This window comes from Acomys minous, assembly GCF_964271855.1.
Source record: "Acomys minous genome assembly, chromosome: 7".
NCBI classification, from domain to species: domain Eukaryota; kingdom Metazoa; phylum Chordata; class Mammalia; order Rodentia; family Muridae; genus Acomys; species Acomys minous.
The window spans coordinates 65,487,150-65,506,132 of record NC_140488.1 but is presented as its reverse complement, the minus strand read 5'-3'; the positions used below and the strand labels follow the sequence as shown (position 1 = coordinate 65,506,132).

The 18,983-nt window shown below is 35.0% G+C and overlaps 1 protein-coding gene across 1 annotated transcript in view; it reads left to right on the top strand.

Annotated features, from left to right (window-relative positions):
- LOC311601646 (uncharacterized protein) overlaps positions 1 to 18,633 on the top strand; it is a 339,815-nt gene extending 321,182 nt beyond the window's left edge. The window contains exons 22-24 of the mRNA XM_084789248.1: positions 639 to 739; positions 13,548 to 14,502; positions 16,683 to 18,633. Coding sequence (XP_084645374.1) covers positions 639 to 739; positions 13,548 to 14,502; positions 16,683 to 17,044 — 1,418 coding nt within the window. The 3' untranslated portion in view covers positions 17,045 to 18,633. The remainder of the gene's footprint in view (positions 1 to 638; positions 740 to 13,547; positions 14,503 to 16,682) is intronic.
- The last annotated feature ends 350 nt before the right edge of the window (positions 18,634 to 18,983 follow it).

Sequence of the window (18,983 nt, the reverse complement as noted above, 5' to 3'; positions counted from 1 at the left end):
GAGAAAAGAATAAAGGTGGAAAAGCTTATGGGGAAAATAAATACATTTTTATTTCTTTGCATATTCATTAACAAGCAATTGGAAATGATTTACTGAATTGTAATACTCTCTGATAATCAGTCACACTATAATTTTTATTGCAGAATTAGAGCATTTCATGCTTACAGCAGAGTTCATTAATATGAGTGAATAAAAAATAATATTGCTTAAAGAGCTATTCAAGATAGCTAATTTTTAGTGGACTCTTTTGCCAACACACAGAAGCACACACATACTCAATAATGAAGAATGGGAAAGCAGAATTTCTCCATATTATGTTCACTATTGTTTGCATAGTTAAGCTCAATTTAATTGTCTTAATATAACCCCAGCCAGAAATATCAGCATATAGTAGAAACCCTGGATGCAGCCAAAGCAATAACTATATAACAAAAATATCAAAGGTAGTTAAAGACAGGGGCCTGTGTATATACTATATATGCTATGTGATAGAAGGGAAGATAATAACAATGTTTATTTTCAAATATATTATCTCTAATCAAACTCTAGCATATTTATAATGCTTTCACAAAATTTGTCAATCTCGAACTTTACTATTGATAGTCTTCAGAATCAGAGAGACCTATGTTTTCTTACAGAATACAGACGTATGAGTGCTATGCTTTATGCAAAATGTCTTATGGCATTGAAGAGAAACTTCCCTGTGATTTGGTGTAACTACTGTGAAGAAGCAACTACCGTAAGTAATATCACTATTTGAATATTGATCAACAGCAGTCAAATGTAGAAAGCTCAGAGTGTCTATTATGTAAAAGTATAGTCAGTAGTGTAAAAAGTATATTCATATCATAATTCAAAAATTGTGTATAAAAATCATTAGTGTGAAATATGAATTCTTCTCTAAGAAAAGAAGGATAATCAATGGAGGGAAACCATCAGAAGGATGGCAGCAATTCCCTACTTAAGATTGGAGTCCTTTTGAATGTAATTAACACTGGTCTGATAGGTGGACATTTCAAGTACAAAGGATAGTGTCAAGCTAAGTTGAGCATAAGAAATATACTTTAATATAACAAAAGTCTCATTAGAATATTATTTTAATTTTTTTACAAAATAATCTCAGAAATCTTTAACTTCAGGTAGGTTTCTTTTTATTTCCTCAAAATTTTATTTTACATTTAGATTTTGTGTGTGTGTGTGTGTGTGTGTGTGTGTGTGTGTGTGTGTGTGTGTACTCCACAGTTGTTTGTCTTGACAACAGAGAACAATTTCTACCATGTGAGCTCCATAACAAAACTGAAGGTATCAGGCTTAGTGGCATGCACCTTTACACACACAGTATAGAATACAGAAATTAGAAAAAAAAACTATAGTACGCTGTAGTAGATATAGTTAGATATAGTTGCTCATGACTATAAACCCAACATTTGGGAGGTGAAGGCAAGAAGATTACCACAAGTGCAGGCTGAGCTATATGGTGAGTTCCAAGTTAGCCAGGATACATTGTAAGACCATAAAATGAGGGGAGGGGAGATGGAGGGAGGGAGGAACAAGGAAGAAAAGAAAGAGGGAGACAAAAGAAGGAAAGGAAAAGAGAAGAGGGGATGAGATGGAAGAATGAAGGAAAGAGAAAGGAAATAAGGGGAGAGGGAGACAATAAAGGAGAAAAAAGAAAGAAATGAATAATTGGGTTAATTATGCAAAGGTGGCACATCCAAAACTACGTTATACTAGAATCCCAAATAACTGGTTCAACTTCACTATATGGAAGTGGTCAGAGTGCTGCAAAGGCTAAACCCAGCCCACTTAAGTCTATCAGGAGAGGAAACTGTCTCAGCAACCTGTGGACACTGCTGCAGAGAAGTAGTAAGGGACCCTAAATTTGAGAAATTATCAGTGTTTATTTTCCCCTCCAAATATACTATAGCCTTACAGAGCAAGAAATATTTGAGATTTGGGGAAGGTCATGGCAGAATGTGAAATACGGCCCAGCACAAAAATAGGAAGAACACACCCCCAACTACACAGACTATGGCAACAGCTTCAGGAGTATGGGAAAGGAATCTAAAGCTGAGCATTCTCAGCACCTCCATCTTTCATACCTCTAACCCATATAGTTTTTTGTTCTTATTATACTCCTTATTATCCCCATTTTTATTCCTCCCTCATTTCACAAGTTAAATAGTGACAATCTTGGTCCTAAAAAGTCAAACAAAACCATTATAAACTACAGTTTCCCAACCATTATCATGTTCCTCTAGCTCTAAGTCTCAGAGGGGACATAGCTTAAGAGAACAGTATCTTCTACGATAGTTCATATTGGGACCGCTGTCACATCAGTGTATTTGTTACTGTGATTGGCTTTATCTCTGAACACAAACCCAAGTGAACAGTTACCCACATAAAAGAAAAAGATAAAAGCAGTAAGGAAAGGAGGAAAAACTACAAATTACACTAACTGTGCGCACCAACAGATATGCAAAATACAATAAAAGAGGGAAAAGCATATGACAGCATTCAATTACAATACCCACACAAGTCAATAGCTTCTCAACATGAGAAAACAAGCATGATGAGATAACAGATTTGAATCATATATTTGAATCATATTTGAATCATACAAACAAGAGTTGAATCATATTTTTTAAAAGGATGAGTAACTGTCTTGGCTGCTTTTCCTGTTGCTGTGATAAAAATAGTTCAACAAAAGCAATAAAAGGGAAAAAGGGTTTATTCTGAATCATAGTTTGAAGTTAAAGTCCTTTATGGAACAGAAATAAAAGAAGCAGGAGTTTGTGTCCAGGCATCTGGACACATTGCATCCACAGTCAAGAAGTAATAAGTATTTGCGTCCATCTCACTTTCTCCTTTTTATACTGTTCAGATCCCTTGCCCAAGCAATTGTGCAAGCAGTTGGGTCTTCTAACCACTTCAGTTAACCTATTAGAGATCATCTCACCCACAGACCAGTCCAGAGACCCACCTCCCAGCTGATTATGGACTTCCTCAAGTTAACAACTGATATTAGCTCTCAGTTCTATCTCCAGTCAACTTGACTCCCGAACATGCCACTTTAGATTATAACTTTCCTGCATTGTAGTGGAGAGATTGCTCAGTGGTTATGACCACTTTTTACTCTTGCAGAGGACCCAGTTCAACTCCTAGCACACACTTAATTGTTCACAACCATTTGTAAATACATTTCCAGGGGATTCAATTTTCCCTTCTAGTCTTCACAGGCAGCAGACATGTAAATGTACATATACATACACATAAAATAAATCTAGAACAAGTTTTAAATCATAACCTTTTATCCCTTGTTTCCATGCTCTTCTCATGTTCATCCCATGTTCATCTCATAATACAAAATACAATCCAACTTCAAATTTAAAACAATTTAAAAGTCCAAAATTGACATCTCATCTGAGACACAAAGAAATCTGTTAACTATGAGTCTCTATGAAATAAAAAGTCATATTCCTCCAATATAGAATGGCACAGAATAAATAAACAACAGAAAATTCAGCATTACAAATATCAACTCTCATAGCTGTATGCCAAGCAACTGGAGATTACGATGAAATTGACTGGGGTACAAAGAGCTTAAGCAACCGCTCCCCTCTAGATATGCTACCTGCAGAAAACAGCCATTCTTTTAGGGTGGCTGTACTCTATTCCTCAGCTTTCCTCAGCAAACATCCATCCCATGGTCTATAAGGTACAGTACTCTAGGTTCTCCATTGCAACTTAGGGTTCACCTTCATAGCATTACACAATGGCTTCTCAGAGACTACTTGGAGGAATTTCAAAACTGCCACACATTGCCTACTCTCATTTATGCTCTGAAACTGTGGAGGACTCCATGATCATTCCAATCCTTTATCTCCTAATTCTTGCAAAATCAAAACCATGTATATCTTGTCGCCAAGTTCTGCTTCCCATTTTATGTATAGGCTAGTCATTTGGGCCACAGCTTCTGTGTGATGACCTTATGCAGTTGCCTTGGAAGTCTTCAGCTTAGGCATTCTTCCTTTAAATGAATTTGGCTCTTCACAAGATTGACCCTTTAAATGATTGGGATTTTGTCCTTAAGACACCTTTCCTGTTGTCTCAGGTTATCATAGAAAGTTTATCTCTAATGGTGCCTATCTCTTTATCAATTAAAGTTGCTTTCTTATACCAGCCTGAAGGTCTCAAGGCTTAAAATTTCTTCTGTGAAATAAATTCATTCATTATATTCAAATGAAACTTCACTGAACTTCTTAGGATGAGAGCAAAATGAAACCAGATACTTTCCCAAAATATCACATGAGAATATTATGCTCATTTTTATAGTCTTTATTTTCTTCTGAAACCTCATGAACAGGGTGTCTACTGGCTATAATTCTCACAGCTTTCTTCCCTTCCATGATCCCATTACCTACTGAGCTCTGCTAATATTATTTTAAGGGTCTTTCAAACCCTTCCCTGTTGTTACCAAAAGCTAGTTAAAAAGTTATAAGGACCACAGAGTTAAGTCAACAATGGCCTCATTACTGGTATGTTCTAGGTGCTCTTCCTGTTGGTGTAATAAAATACCCTGACTAAAGCATCTTATTGGAGAAAGGGTTTATTTGGGTTCACAATCCACTATGCTGGGTTAGTCATATCAGCAAGAAACTTGACATAGCTGGCCACATTGCTTCTACAATAAAGGTGGCACTCAGAGGAAGGGCAGCAGGTTACCAAGAAGAGACTTGATACCCTATGAACATATACAGGGGGAGGTAATCCCCCTCAGGGACAGTCATAGGGGAGGGGAATAAGAGGAAAATGGGAGGGAGGGAAGAATGGGAGGATACAAGGGATGGGATAACCATTGAGATGTAACAAGAATCAATTAATAAAGGAGAAAAAACGAAGCAGAAAGTGTACTTGGCAATTTTGGAAAAAAATCTTCCTTTCTTGATGAGTCCAAAATTCTGAATGTAAATCAGTATCTATCGTATATTATCTCTATCAACTTAAAACATCTATCTAGACCTAAAAACATCTTAGCCCCTAAACAACTAAGCTTAATTGTAAAAAAAAAAAATCAAAACAAAAACAAACAAACAAACAAAAAACCTATCTGGTCTTCAACCCCATCAGAGACTTGAGAAGAAATAATTACCTGAGCAAACAGGAAGTGCAGATTAGTAGCTTCCAAAGCGAAAAGCATGACAATTTGCTGCCTGAACAGTCACCCAAATTATTTTACAATGTTGGAGCATCATCTTCAGCCTTCCAGCTCAATATATCTGACAGACATATTTGTGAAGCAGGAATTATTGAGGACTTGCTTACTCTGTCTTGGCAAAATTTGGCCGTCAACTCTGCCTGCATTCAAGCTTTCCCTTTTTTTTGGGGGGGGGGCAGAATTCTGACTGTGGCCAAATCGAGGACATTTGCCCAGTGGCTGAAACACTGTGAATGTAACATTTATATAATTCTTGTTCTTCTTGCTGTATGTAGTTTATTTTATTTATGTGTAATAATATATATGTAAAAAAGAAATATAATAAAAAAATTCAAAAGAACTCCTCCAAAAGAAATTTTGCTCCAATTGTAAGATGACAAAATTCACCTGTTTGTTGATTCTAAAAAAAAAAACTTACAACATAATATTTTCTATTTAATGGACAAAATTAATAGTAAAATAAAATATAAATGTACAGAAAATTTAAAAAAATAAGCAGAAAGTGATGAATATGTGAGCTCAGCTCATGCTTTCTACTTTATACAGTCTAAGATCCAATCCTAGGAAATAGTGCCATCCATAATTGAGTACAATGGATGAGAGAAATGAACCAGGAAGAAATTAATCATACCCAAAACATCAAATTAGCAAATAGCCAATGCTATCAGGAGAGGGTGAAAACCCTACCAATAAACCAACCAACTAGAAGAGCCAACAAAAGCATTTATAATAGCAAACACTTCTCAATAATAATCTTTAGTGCAAATGGCCTCAACTCACCAACTAAAAACACAAGAAAAATAAATGGATTACAAAATAAGTTGTCTAAAAAGGAAAAAAAAAACTCACAAGCAGGAAAACTGAGAGTCTGTGGTAAAAGTCACACACACACAAAAAAAGTGAAATAAAAGTTCTTATATCTGATAACAGACTTCAAACCCAAAGGATAAAACTACAATAAATGTTTATGCACAAGGTCTTCAAGGAACTCAAATTTCATTAAAATATCAATAGACATAAAAAATAGAGATTTTGAAACAACACTAGTGGGAGACTTCAAAATCCAGCTGTCACATCTAAATTGATCTCCCAACCCAAAAATTGGCAAAGAAACTTCTGAGATAATTTACACCACATAGATGGGCTGGGTTTAACACTTATCTATAGAATAGTCCATTTAACAGAAGAGAAACAGACATTATTTTTCATAAAATATTTTATTGTGTTGCATGCAATTCTATATTTGCAACAATTATTTCTTTTTTGTTGTGGTTTGGGTTTGGTTTGTCGAGACAGGTTTTCTCTGTGTAGCCTTGACTGTCCTGGACTCAATTTGTAGACCATGCTGGCCTCAAACCCACAGCCATTCACCTACCTCTGCCTACCTCAGTGCTGGGACTACAGGTGTGCTCCATAGCATCTGGCTGCAACAACTATTTCTTAAGATTTGGTGTGCTTTTAAAAGTTGTATATGCATGAGTCTGTGCTCATATACAAGCTTAGGGTTGCCTCTTACCTATAATTATCCCTATAAGGTATTAATTATAAATATAAATATTTCCTTATGAATATTTTATACATCTTATAATTTTAAAAAATTAACTCTTTAATTTCTGAAAAGTTTTTGTTAGGAGCATTGTATTAGACTCATATTGTAGTGCCCGCGCCACCGCAGTACTGAGTCGAGGGCGAGGGACTGCGGATTTAACTCATGCACACACACACGCACACAATAACACAGCGAGTCCTTCGTGCTAAGAGAGCAGCAGCCACAGCAGTGGTTTATTATTCTCCTTCCCGCAGAGTTCCAAAGAGCCTTCTTATAGGCAGCAAAACAGGAATCCTCCTCCCAGGTGAAATCCCTCAAGCGGTGATTGCACACAGGAGGAAAAGTCTCGAGGAAGGGAGGGGTGCATTCTCAGAGCAGTAAACACGACTAGATAACCAAGATAAACACAGACATGGAAACTGCTAGAAACAGGACATGAAACAGCAAGACAGGCAGGCAGCCCAGTTGGGCCTGGTTCCTACATGATGTCTAAGTATCCTTTTAAAACAATATTTTATTAAATTCTTACAGAATTTTATACAATGTATTTTGATCATATTCAGCCCCCCCCCCAACTTCTTCCATGACCACCCTCACCACACTCCTGTTTACTCTTGCCCAACTTTGAGATTTCCTCTTTTTTTAATCTTCATCAAAAATCACAGTATGTTTTTAAAGAAACACACACATACATACATGCTTATTTTGTAATTTTGAATGATGAAAATGAAGAAAGACATTGATTTGGAGGGTCCCTCATTAATGTATCTGGAATTCTGTCTTTTTCTCTTATTTAAAATATTTTTCTCACATATTATATCTTGATTATGTTTTCCTCTCCCTCTGTACCTCCTAGTTGCTACTCACCTCCACTCCCATCCAGAACCACTCCCTCTCTATCTCTCATTAGAAAACAAACAAACATTAAGGGATAATAATAAAATAAAATAGGATAAAACACAAATAAGCACACCATAATAGGGCAAAGCAAACAGAAGGAAAAAGGCCCAATAAAAAGCATGAGAAACAAATATATATATATGGGGACCCACTCATTCACACACTCAAGAAAAGTATAAAAACAAAGATTGAAAAGACATCAAGGATATTTTGTCCCATCAAGGATACTCTGAGAGAAGTAGCTCATAAGAAGTTGTTTTCCATCTGGGCTTCTCAGGATCCAAATTAGTGTTTTTCTATTTGTTCTCGATGACCTTTTGGATTTCTCATAATTTACCTCCTTAATGGTGCCCTTATGAAGACCAGCCAGGAGGCAAGTTACAAATTGTTCCCTGGCAGGAATGTCCCCTACAGTATGGTAATTCCATTCAAGGTCCTGGTCAGGGACTGCCTCAGCCCTGACTGGGTGGGAAGCCTGTCACTGAGGTGGGAGAAAAAAAAACAGACTGTGGATTGTAGTTCTTTAGTGTGATAAAAAATAGTTGAAGAATCATCTGGTTTGGGCCTCACACCTAAGAGGAGTTGTTTTTTCTTAGTTGGCGTATGACACATCAAGACGAAGTAAAGTCACATGACAAAGTCCATCCTTTCTACCCTTAGCAAAGATGACTGTGAGCCATATGGCTGCCTCCATCCTGATGCGGGGACAGCAGCTAAGGTGGCAGCAAGCCACATGTTTCCTCTAAAATACATATGTATAGGTTTTTAACTACACATGCCCAGGAACTATACCAGTAAAAAAAAGAGAAAGAAAATAAAAAATTAAGTTGTTGTTACTGTTCTTTCCCTTACTGAGTCCAGTTTGTTTTTCCTAGAGAATCTTGGGAATGGGACTCGGCCTGGTGTGTGGGTAATGTACTAAGGAGTCATATCATTAAAAACAAAAAACTTAACTCTCTGTCTCCCAGGAGCTATTAATTGTCCAAAATTTCTTACCTAATGGTGATTTCACACTCACCTTCTACCATCTATGCTAGAATCTGTATGATTGGTTCTTGTGCAGATCTTGTACATTCTATCACAATGTTAGTGAACTTATGCATGCAACTGTCCTTTAGTATCTAGAAAACACAGTTTCTTTGATGTCACCCACCACTTCTGGCTCTTAAAATATTTCTGTTCTATCTTTCTCAAAGACTCCTGAACCTTGGGGGTAGGGCTAAAAATCCTTTTAGGGCTGAGCACACCACCTTCTCTTGTTTTCTAGACATTGACCAGTTAATGAGTCTCTGTGTTAATGTCCACCGACTTCAAGGAGAGACTTGATTTATCTGATGAGGGTTGCCATATACTAGTCAGTAGGTATAGCAGTAACTCATTAAAGAAAACCCCAGAAGATAGAAAATTCATTCTTATCAACAGTGCTATAAACTTTAAAAAAACTATATAGGTATATATTTGTATGTACATATAATATAATATATATTATAGTCTACAAAGAAAGTAATAACAAACACAAAAAAGAATAAAATAATTGCTTGCCTCGCAACAAACCACAATGGAATCAAACTTCAAGTAAATAGTAAGATTAACCTCAGAAATCACAAAATACTTGGAAACCAAATAATACACTACAGAAATCAAAAGGGGAGTTTCAACATAATAAAATCAAATAAAAATGAGAGCACAGCCTATCTTAGCCTCTGACATACTGCCAATAGTGTCCTAAGAAAGTTTATAGTTATGTGTTCATATTTTAAAAAATTTAGACCTCAAATAAATAACCTAGTGATGCAATGAAAGGCTCTAGAAAGATAAAAAGTCAAACAAATGTAAATAGAACAAAATAATGAAAACCATAGAAGAAATTAATAGAGACAGAAAAATGAGTTTGTTTTTTGGAAAAAGTAACAAGATTGGCAAACCAACCCAAAAACACAGAGAAAGGCCCAGATTAATAAAATTAGAGATTAAAGGGGTGTTGTTACAATATAATCTGATTAATATGAATATAAAAATTCTCCAAAAGTTGCTGATAAGTTTATTTCAAAATCAAATTAAGAAGAGCACACATTTTTACAAAGTTAGTTTCACCTAAGGGATGCAAAATACACAAATTCATAAATGTAAAACAATGTATCAGTGGATTTAAAAATAGCAATCCTCTGACCCTCTTAATAGAAAAGAAGCATTTTAGAAGAAGTCCTGCATAAACTAGAACACATTTCAATATAAAAAGCTGTATATAACAAAGTTTTAGCTAATGTTATAGTATAACATGAAAATTTGAAAGCATTTCAACCAAAATCTAGATTGAGGCAAACTGCTCACTCTTCATTTTAATTCAGTATAGAGCTTAAAGTCTTAGTTATAGAAATTAAAACAAGACAAAAATGTAAAGCAGATAATGTTGGGAAGGAAGATGTTAAACTATTCCTATTTACAGAAAACATATACATTAAAAAGCCCAAGGACTCAACAAAAAAATTAGATTTGATAAAACTATCAATAATGTTACAGTATACATAAAAGCCTATAAAATCAGTAGATTTGTATACATGCCAATAACAAGCATTAATAATAAAATTTGGAAAAAACCACATTCAAAACAGCTTCAAATAAAACAAAAATAAATAAAATAAAGCCAATGAATAAGGTAAAAGACTCTACAAGGAAATTTTAAGATACTGAAAATTTTTTGATAAAGATATTATATAGTAGAAAGACTCTCCATATTTCTGAATTGAAAGAATTAATATTTTTAAAAAATGAGTATACTATCAAAAGTAAGCTATAGATTCAATGAAATTCCAGTAAAAATTCCAATGATATTCTTCACAAAACTAAAAAAGAAAGTAATCTCAAAATTCATATGGAAACACAAAATGTAATACAGAGATAAAGTGATTCAAAGCAGAAAATGCACAGCCAGAATTATAATGTTTGCTGTCCTCAAGATACACTACAGAACTAGAGTGACAAAAATCACATGGTAATGTTGATACAATAGAGAATCCCAAAGTAAATCCACACAGCTGAGTACATTTAATTATTGACAGATATATCAAAAACATTACTGAAAAAATGGCTTGTTCAAGAAATGGTATCAGCAAAACTGAGCATATAGCTACAAAAAATTAAATTAAGATCCACCTTGGAAAATTTAGTTCAAAGCAAATCAAAGTTCTTAATTTAAAAATTGGAAATACTGAAACTACTGAGGTGATACACAAGGAAAACCTTGAAGCATAGTTATAGACAATAGCTTTCTGACTAGACCCTCAATAGCATAGTAAATAGACCCAATAATTGATAGCATTACATAAATTTAAAAATTCTCTTCACAGCAAAACTAGGTATCAACAGAATAGAGAGAGATGTTATAGAATGGTAGAAGGTCTTCACCAGGTATACTGTAGACAAGGATCTAATATGTAGACCATATAAACTGGCAATAGTAAATCCACCAATGAACTGAATAGACAGTTCTCAAATTAAGAAACACAAGTGGCCAATAAATATTTTAAAATATTCCACTTTTAATGAAATTTAACAGTACTTTGAAATTCACTCTCACCCAAATTAGCATGGCTGTCATCAAGAAGCAAAAATAATGCTGGTGAGGATGTGTGTGCATAAAGAGGAATCCTTATTTACTCTTGATGAGAGTAAACCAGGAAAGTTTTCTAAAATTGTGTCTAACTTAGCTTTTTCTCAAAATATAGTTTATTATGCAACAACTTTATATAACTACTTATATTGTTTTAGAACTATCATTTTTAAGTATTCTGGGAGAAAGCCTTCTCTAATCAAATCACAAAGATCTCTTCACACTATCACCCTCAAATTAACAAAATAAAAGAATTATCAAATACCCACACTTTTCTCTAGAGTTAGAAGATTTTTAAAAAATGAAACTCAAACTGAACTTGATAACCCAGCATGTAACTGACAAATACTAGCCAAACGTTTTCAATATAATACTGGTACTTTAATGTCACTCTTTCTTTGATATCATTTATACAAACATATGGTGAAAGGGAGAGAACAATATAAAGACCAGTAGCCTCATGAATCAAAGGTTACCAATTACCAATAGTGAGTGTGATAAATTTTACCGTAGCTTGCTTGGGTGTGTGCAAACGAGTGTCTGCAAGTTCCTTTGTTTTTCTTTTTCCTATTTTTTATTTTTTTCTTTTTCCTATTTTTAATTTTTTTCTTTTTCCTATTTTTTGACTAGAATACAATGTGGCATAGTTGTAAAGCAAGTCAGAGTATTAATAATAATGAATATTGAAGATGCTTTAACTCTAGTTCATCTCCTTCAGTGGTTGTTAGGCTCTGGGTTTTCACCCTGATTCTAAATTGATAGTTTGTAGAACAACTGCAAAACTGGAGTAGACAGTGATGTTGGAATGGGGAAAATGAACATGCAACAAGCTCAGAATTTCAGTTCACCCATTCACATTGCTCAAATGAACAGAAATTACTCCAAGCCTTTGGCTAATTTCTGGAGTTATGAAAGTTGATTTTGATGTTTTCTGCAGTGTTTTTTCCAGTGCATTTATTAGGAGAACTTTTTAATACAGTAGCAAGAGTTTATTGGGGACTTATAATATCAGAGGGTGAGTCCATGACCATCATGTCATGGTTGGAAATATGGCAGCACGAAGACAGGCATGGCACTGGAGTAGTAGCTTAAAGCTTACATTTGATCTACAAACATAAGCCAGAGAGAGCTAACCAGGAATGGCCACAGCCAAGTAACATATCTTCTTCAACAAAGCCACACCTCCTAATACTTACCAAACAAGGAAAAACTCACAAATAGCTCATAAGACTACATTAAGACAAATACTACTCATTGGTTAGAGATTGCTCAGCAGTCCATCAAAATTGCTGCTCTTCCAAATGACTTAAGCCTGTCCTCCATTGCCCATATAAGGTGGCTCAAAACCACTGATAACTTCAGCTCTAAGGGATCTGACACCATTTTTTGACATCTGTGTGCAACCATACGCAAGTGGCATACATACATGCATACAACAGTGGCCTAGTGGTTGGAAATATGGACAATAGCTTGGTTGGCTTGCATTTGAAAAGTGTTCTCAAAGATAACTTGTTTACTGTCTCTAAGAAGTAGCAACCCTGAAGGGTCAATCCCTTCAAGATAAGCAATATATCAATTAAATGATTTCTAAGCCAGCAAAAATGATTCAACTAAAAGCTCTTGCCACACAACCCTAAACATCTGAGTTTGACTCCTAGAAATCATTTTTTAAAATGCCAGATATAGTAGCTTGCATCTGTAACCCCAGAACACCTATGGCACATATCCAAGCAGCATAAATATTAAGAAAGACTGTGCCTGAGAAACAAGGTAGAAGGAGAGAACTGATTTCATTAGTTTTACTCTTTCCTCCACACAGCTGCTATGGCATAGGTGTACTTGCATTCATACATACACACACACTTCACAAACATATGCATGCATGTATACATAACAATCACATGGACATGCATACAAAAATTAAGAAACAAAGATTTTAAATAATTTCTACAAACCTTTAATGAGTCCCCCTACATATTATGAAGACTATTTTCTATAGATAATGTATGTTCTCAGAGGATAACAAAGCACCTTTGAGTAGCTTATTAGGAAATAAACTTTGGAAAGATGAGAATAAAATAATCTATTCCTGAAAGAAATAGATGCTTTGGTGGAAGTATCTCATATTTTTCAATTTGAAGTATTCAACAAAATGTCTATAGTATCTTTGTTAGTGTTATCCTGTCCTTATAAAAGACATAATATATCAGAATCAAGAATATTATTCAAAGTGTTGACATAATGAATTGTATATTTGAATTTTCTTTCAGATTGTTTCCATGAATCCAAACTTCCAATACAGACGTCCTCAACATATTTCTGATGAGTTCATTTATTTCCGTCCTATTAATGCGGAAATGCGGGAAAGGGCCAGAAAACAAAAACAACAGAATCCAACATTGATCTCCCAGCAACCCACCCGTGAAGGTATTCATCAGAGGGACTTGGGGCTTATGAGTCAGGTGGTCATGGTTACCACCCCCCCAATGACTAACGAGTTAGAAAGCACTGCCCTTGTAAAACCAAAAACTTCAGGGCTTCTTCGCATAGAGAAAATATCAATTAAGTCTCCAGGGGTTCCAGAATTTCAACGCTTAGACGTTACAGGAATTGCCAGCCCAGAGGAAAGGGGGAAAGGCACCGCAATACTTGTTGCCGGTGTGCCTGGAAAGGAGGAGCTAGATGATACAGAAATTCCAACTTTGCAATTCACTGGGTTTGTACACCTGGAAGCTTTAATAAATAAATCTTCACCATCCTCAGAATACAGTCGCCCAGGAACCCCAAGAAATCTATGGATGGAATCTCCAGAAAATGCAGAGTCCCCGGGAAGTGAAGATATGGAAGTAGCAAGAAGCATGTATCCTTTTAGAGAAAGATCCATCTTTCGGCGTTCCTGGGCAGAGCTCTTAGAGGCACCACTAAACAGTGAGGGGCTCCATATTCTGCAAACTGTTCCCAATAATCAAGACAGAGATATGGGTTTCAACAAATTAACATCAGAAGAAGAGAATCAAGTAACCACACATCCAAAGGATCAACATTTCCAAGCTTTGCAAGGCCCTTTCCCCATGTTGCCAGAGCGCCCTAAGCTCCAGAGGCAGCGCAGTCGTAGCTTACCAAGATACAGTGAAATCAGAGGCAAATACTTAAATGCACCTGAATTCGAAGTAAACACAGAAGAAAGTCGGTTCTCCCCATGTGATCATAATGTACTAACAGAAGGTAAGATTTTTCTTGCTGTCATTATTTTGTAAGTACATATAAAATTTCATATAATTTTACTATCACTGGTAAGTTTATCTTCAAACTTGCCACCTAGATTATCTATCCATTTCTATATCATTAAACATTTTTATGATGAAATTAATTATTCTTTCACAAACTTATGCCTTGTAGTCATGTTCAGTGATTAAAACATGATGCTAAGTTGGGTTAATTCAATCACACAATATTTAATAAACATAGAAGTGTGTCCTGGAATATACAAACTTTTTAAGACTTCAAGGTTGGAATAAAATTTCACCTTTTAAAAAGAACTTCAGCTTAAGGAGAAAAGCATGAGAAAATTAGTAGTCCTCACTCATTCAGTTGTAACCCATAGAATAGAAAAAATAAGTTCCCTAACACACTCATTACTACCCAATAGTTAAGAGTAGATACAACAAAAAGCAATGAGATAATGGACATTGTTAACCAACTGGTTAAAAACCAAATAACCTCTCTATCTCCTCTTGTATATGAGAAGCCACTGACAAAGTATGAATTGGCAAATGAGCCATTAATATTTTAACCTATAATTGACTAAAAGTAATATTAGCATAACTTATTTTTATAATGTATTTTAAATATTAGATAGAAATTTGCTAATAACATTTTTGCTTTATCATTTTATCTATATAAACATATCCAAAATGCTCCAGCATTGGTATTAGGAATTTTCATGTCTAACTTCTGTTAGAAACCAATTTCTATAACTTCATGAAAAATATACCAACTAGAAATATTTCTATAAAATGGCATCACCAGACCACTGAAGATGGTTTCGACAATAAGTCTGAAATCTAACCCAGGGTTTATCTGGAAATTAAAACATCCCATTCTGTAATATTTTTGTATAAATATTGAGGACTCTAAGAAGTTATCACAGGAAGAAATTAAAGTATAACCTAAGGTCAGCACTCAGGTCACATTACCTTTTGAAATGTAAAGTTGCTTTAACCTAATTCTCAAATTGAAAACCCTTCTCAGAGGTCCTGCTAAAATTATGGTACCATCCAAGGACAATACGTGCAATAAACTTTGAAGCCCTACCCAGATCTACCCAATGGACAGGACATTCTCCACAGTAGAGTGGAGAGTGGGATATGACTTTCTCACGTACTCTGGTGCCTCACATTTGACCATGTCCCCTGGAGGGGGAGACCTGGTGGCACTCAGAGGAAGGATAGTAGGCTACCAAGAAGAGACTTGATACCCTATGAGCATATACAGGGGAGGTAATGCCCCTCAGTCACAGTCATAGGGGAGGGAAATAAGGGGAAAATGGGAGGGAGGGAGGAATGGGAGGATACAAGGGATGGGATAACAATTGAGATATGATATGAATAAATTAATAAAATATATTTTTAAAAAAGAATACTATAGGGTTACCTAGTGACACTGCTGAGTCAATAAAGATCTTGCCTTAGAAGCAAGAGAACTGGGTTTGATTTTTAAGTGAAGTTAAAAAAGAGAGAGACATAGTAGTATGTGTGTTTGTTATCCCGGAACTGGAGTTTGCTGGGTAGCCTCCTTGGCCTATCTAGGGAATTTCAAGCCAAGGAGAGACTCTGCCTCAAAATAAATAAATAAATAAATAATGAAAAAAGTGAACAATTCCAGGTGAATAACACCTTAGCTTGTTGTATGGCCTACACACACACAGACACACAGACATACACACACAGATACACACACAGAGACACACATTCCTGAGTGTATACAGTTTTCATGGTTATTTCTTATCTAATTTCTTGTTCCTACTAAATACTTGCATTAATTTTTCATACTACCAAAGAAATAAAATTGCATACTAAAATATTTTGTTCCTAAAATTCTTTCAGCTTGTAGCTCTTCTTCTATTATATTATTTTTCATCTTCTTTCTCCACCTCTACTTTCCTATCAACCTACACTTCTGGTATATAATAAACATTTACTTACTTTTTTCTTTTGTCCATCTTTTGCATCCAACAGTGAGATTGCTAAATAAAGTTACATACTGCAGTAAAATCATCATGTCTTTTTGAGGTAATTGGACTGCATTACAATTTGGTGATACATCTCTCATCCTTATTCATAGCTTGTTATCAAAACTGAAGCCAATCTGTTAGTCACTTATTAACTTCTGGCTTTATGTTTTAGAAAACATCAAGAAAAGATACAACATGGAGGGAGCTTGGCAAAAAGAAATCCCGTCACATTCTGGACATCTTCCCATCAAGCCAAAATTCGACAATTCTGCAATTCGAGGAAACAATGGAATGGCTGAGGATAATTCTGCACGTTCCAGAGGCAATGGTAGAATCCCCAAGAATAATGTCAATACTATCCCCATGGTTAATGTTGGAATTCCCATAGATAATCCTCAAGTTCCTAGAGGCAATGCTGAAGATCCCAGGGGCAGCGGGTTTGGAGGTCACATGGGGAACAGTGGTAGAATTTCTAGACCTATGGTGTCTTCTCCACTTATTGAGCTCTCAAAGATAGGTGAACACCAGTTATAAAAACTACCACTGAAAAGCTATACCTAGAGTTGAAAAAAAAACCACTTAACATCAAAACAGACATGGACAAACTTGATAACTGAAAATACTAAATGAGACATCTAAATTCTGAATATACAATAAACATAATTAACAAACTATGATAATCATTTATTAGATTTGATATAACTAGATTGGTCTTAGCTGCTTTATTCTCTATGTAATAATCAATTATATACAAAGTAATCAGGTTGGAGGAGTGTGTTATAGAAGTGTACTTCTTCACTGAATAAAATATCAAGTAATTTTCAAATGACAATGTCTTCTGGTAATTTCAAGTCTTCTTGAATACCTTGACAGATAAATGAAAATCATCTCAGAGATATCAACACTTATTTTGATGAGTCTAGCTTAATGTCTAAGACATTTATTGTCTGAAAGCTAGCAATCCAGGAGATTTGGCAGAAGATTTTAAATATAATAATTCTGTGAAATATTTTAAAAAGACATCTAGTAAAAAGTTCACTAACAAGACTATTTAAATATGCCTATTTGTTTTTCTCACATACGCACAGCAAATTTGTAAATATTTATGGGAAGCCTTAAAAATAGAAGGAGACAAATAACTGTAGAACTGTAAATAGCATATGTGGTTGTGATTTAATATAAGAAGACAATAACAGCACCACAGGGTGCCTAAAATTTTCCATGATAAAACAGTGTTTTTTGTTTAAAGGTTAATTTTTTTATTTTTCCCAACTACTCTACTGATTTGTAGAAGACGATTCAGCATAGAAGAGAGAAATTCTTGAAATACATTATGAGATGAATGAATATGATCCTCTTCCCTGAAAAATGAAGATACCATTCATTTGATTGGCCCAGTTAATTTGCCCAGCACTAAAATTACCCAACCTGACTTATCTATAAAATATGGTTTTCTGGAAATATTTATTTCACAAATTTGGTAAGATAGATAAAATATTAATAGAAGGTAATGAGGTATTAACTGATTAATTATCTAAGAAGGTAGTCTCATTACAACAAAACCCTGCTATTGTATTTGTATTCATACCTAATATAAATTTTGTGCTGTGTTTTAGGGCACATGGGCCACTATTAAATTTGTACATTTAAATTTTCAACTTTCCTGAATAATGGTTGCTGTTGTTTTTACAAAACCAAGGGCAATGTAAATAATAGATTATGACCTAACCCCTAATTATGTGCCTTAACACATAGTGCGAGGGGTGGTAATCTTTGGCCTGAAGGCAAACTCATGCCTTTTTGGATTTATTTGGCCTTTGAGGAAGGAGGTAAAGAGGCTAGCTAGCCTCCCTCCATTCACTCCCCATGGTTCAGCATGTGCTTTATGAACCAGGGTTTTGGCCTCAGAAAATAAGGAAAGGTAGTGAGATTTTTTTCTCCTACTTCTTACCAACCCAGAAGATGGGATACCATTGCAGTCTTGAGTAACCCAAGTTTTACATAAAGTGACAAAACCACAGACTTAATCAAAGGATTCAGGCTACCATACTTGAGTTACTGCCAATACTTGACTGAGAATAAAAAACCAAACTGACAGATCACCTTGTTTAATGGATAGTCTATTCTATATGCTCTCTTGTCACATTGACTTTAGGAAATGGAATTATTGCATTCTAATTTTCAAAGGAAACCACTTTGTGAGTGAAAAAAACTTACTAAGTCAATAGAAACTGAGAAATGACTTACCAAGAGCTAATATTTATCATAAATAAGCAGAAAGAAAGACAGTAAACAAAATTTGGCTCAATTATATATGACACTAGTATATAATTGAAGACAATCACAAAAACACCAACTTCATCATCAACAAAACCCTGCTATGTGAGTGTTATTCCTCATGATCCATATGATTTTGGATATTGTGTTTAGTGGCTTAAAATTTAAATATAAAATATATGTAAAGTGGCCAGCT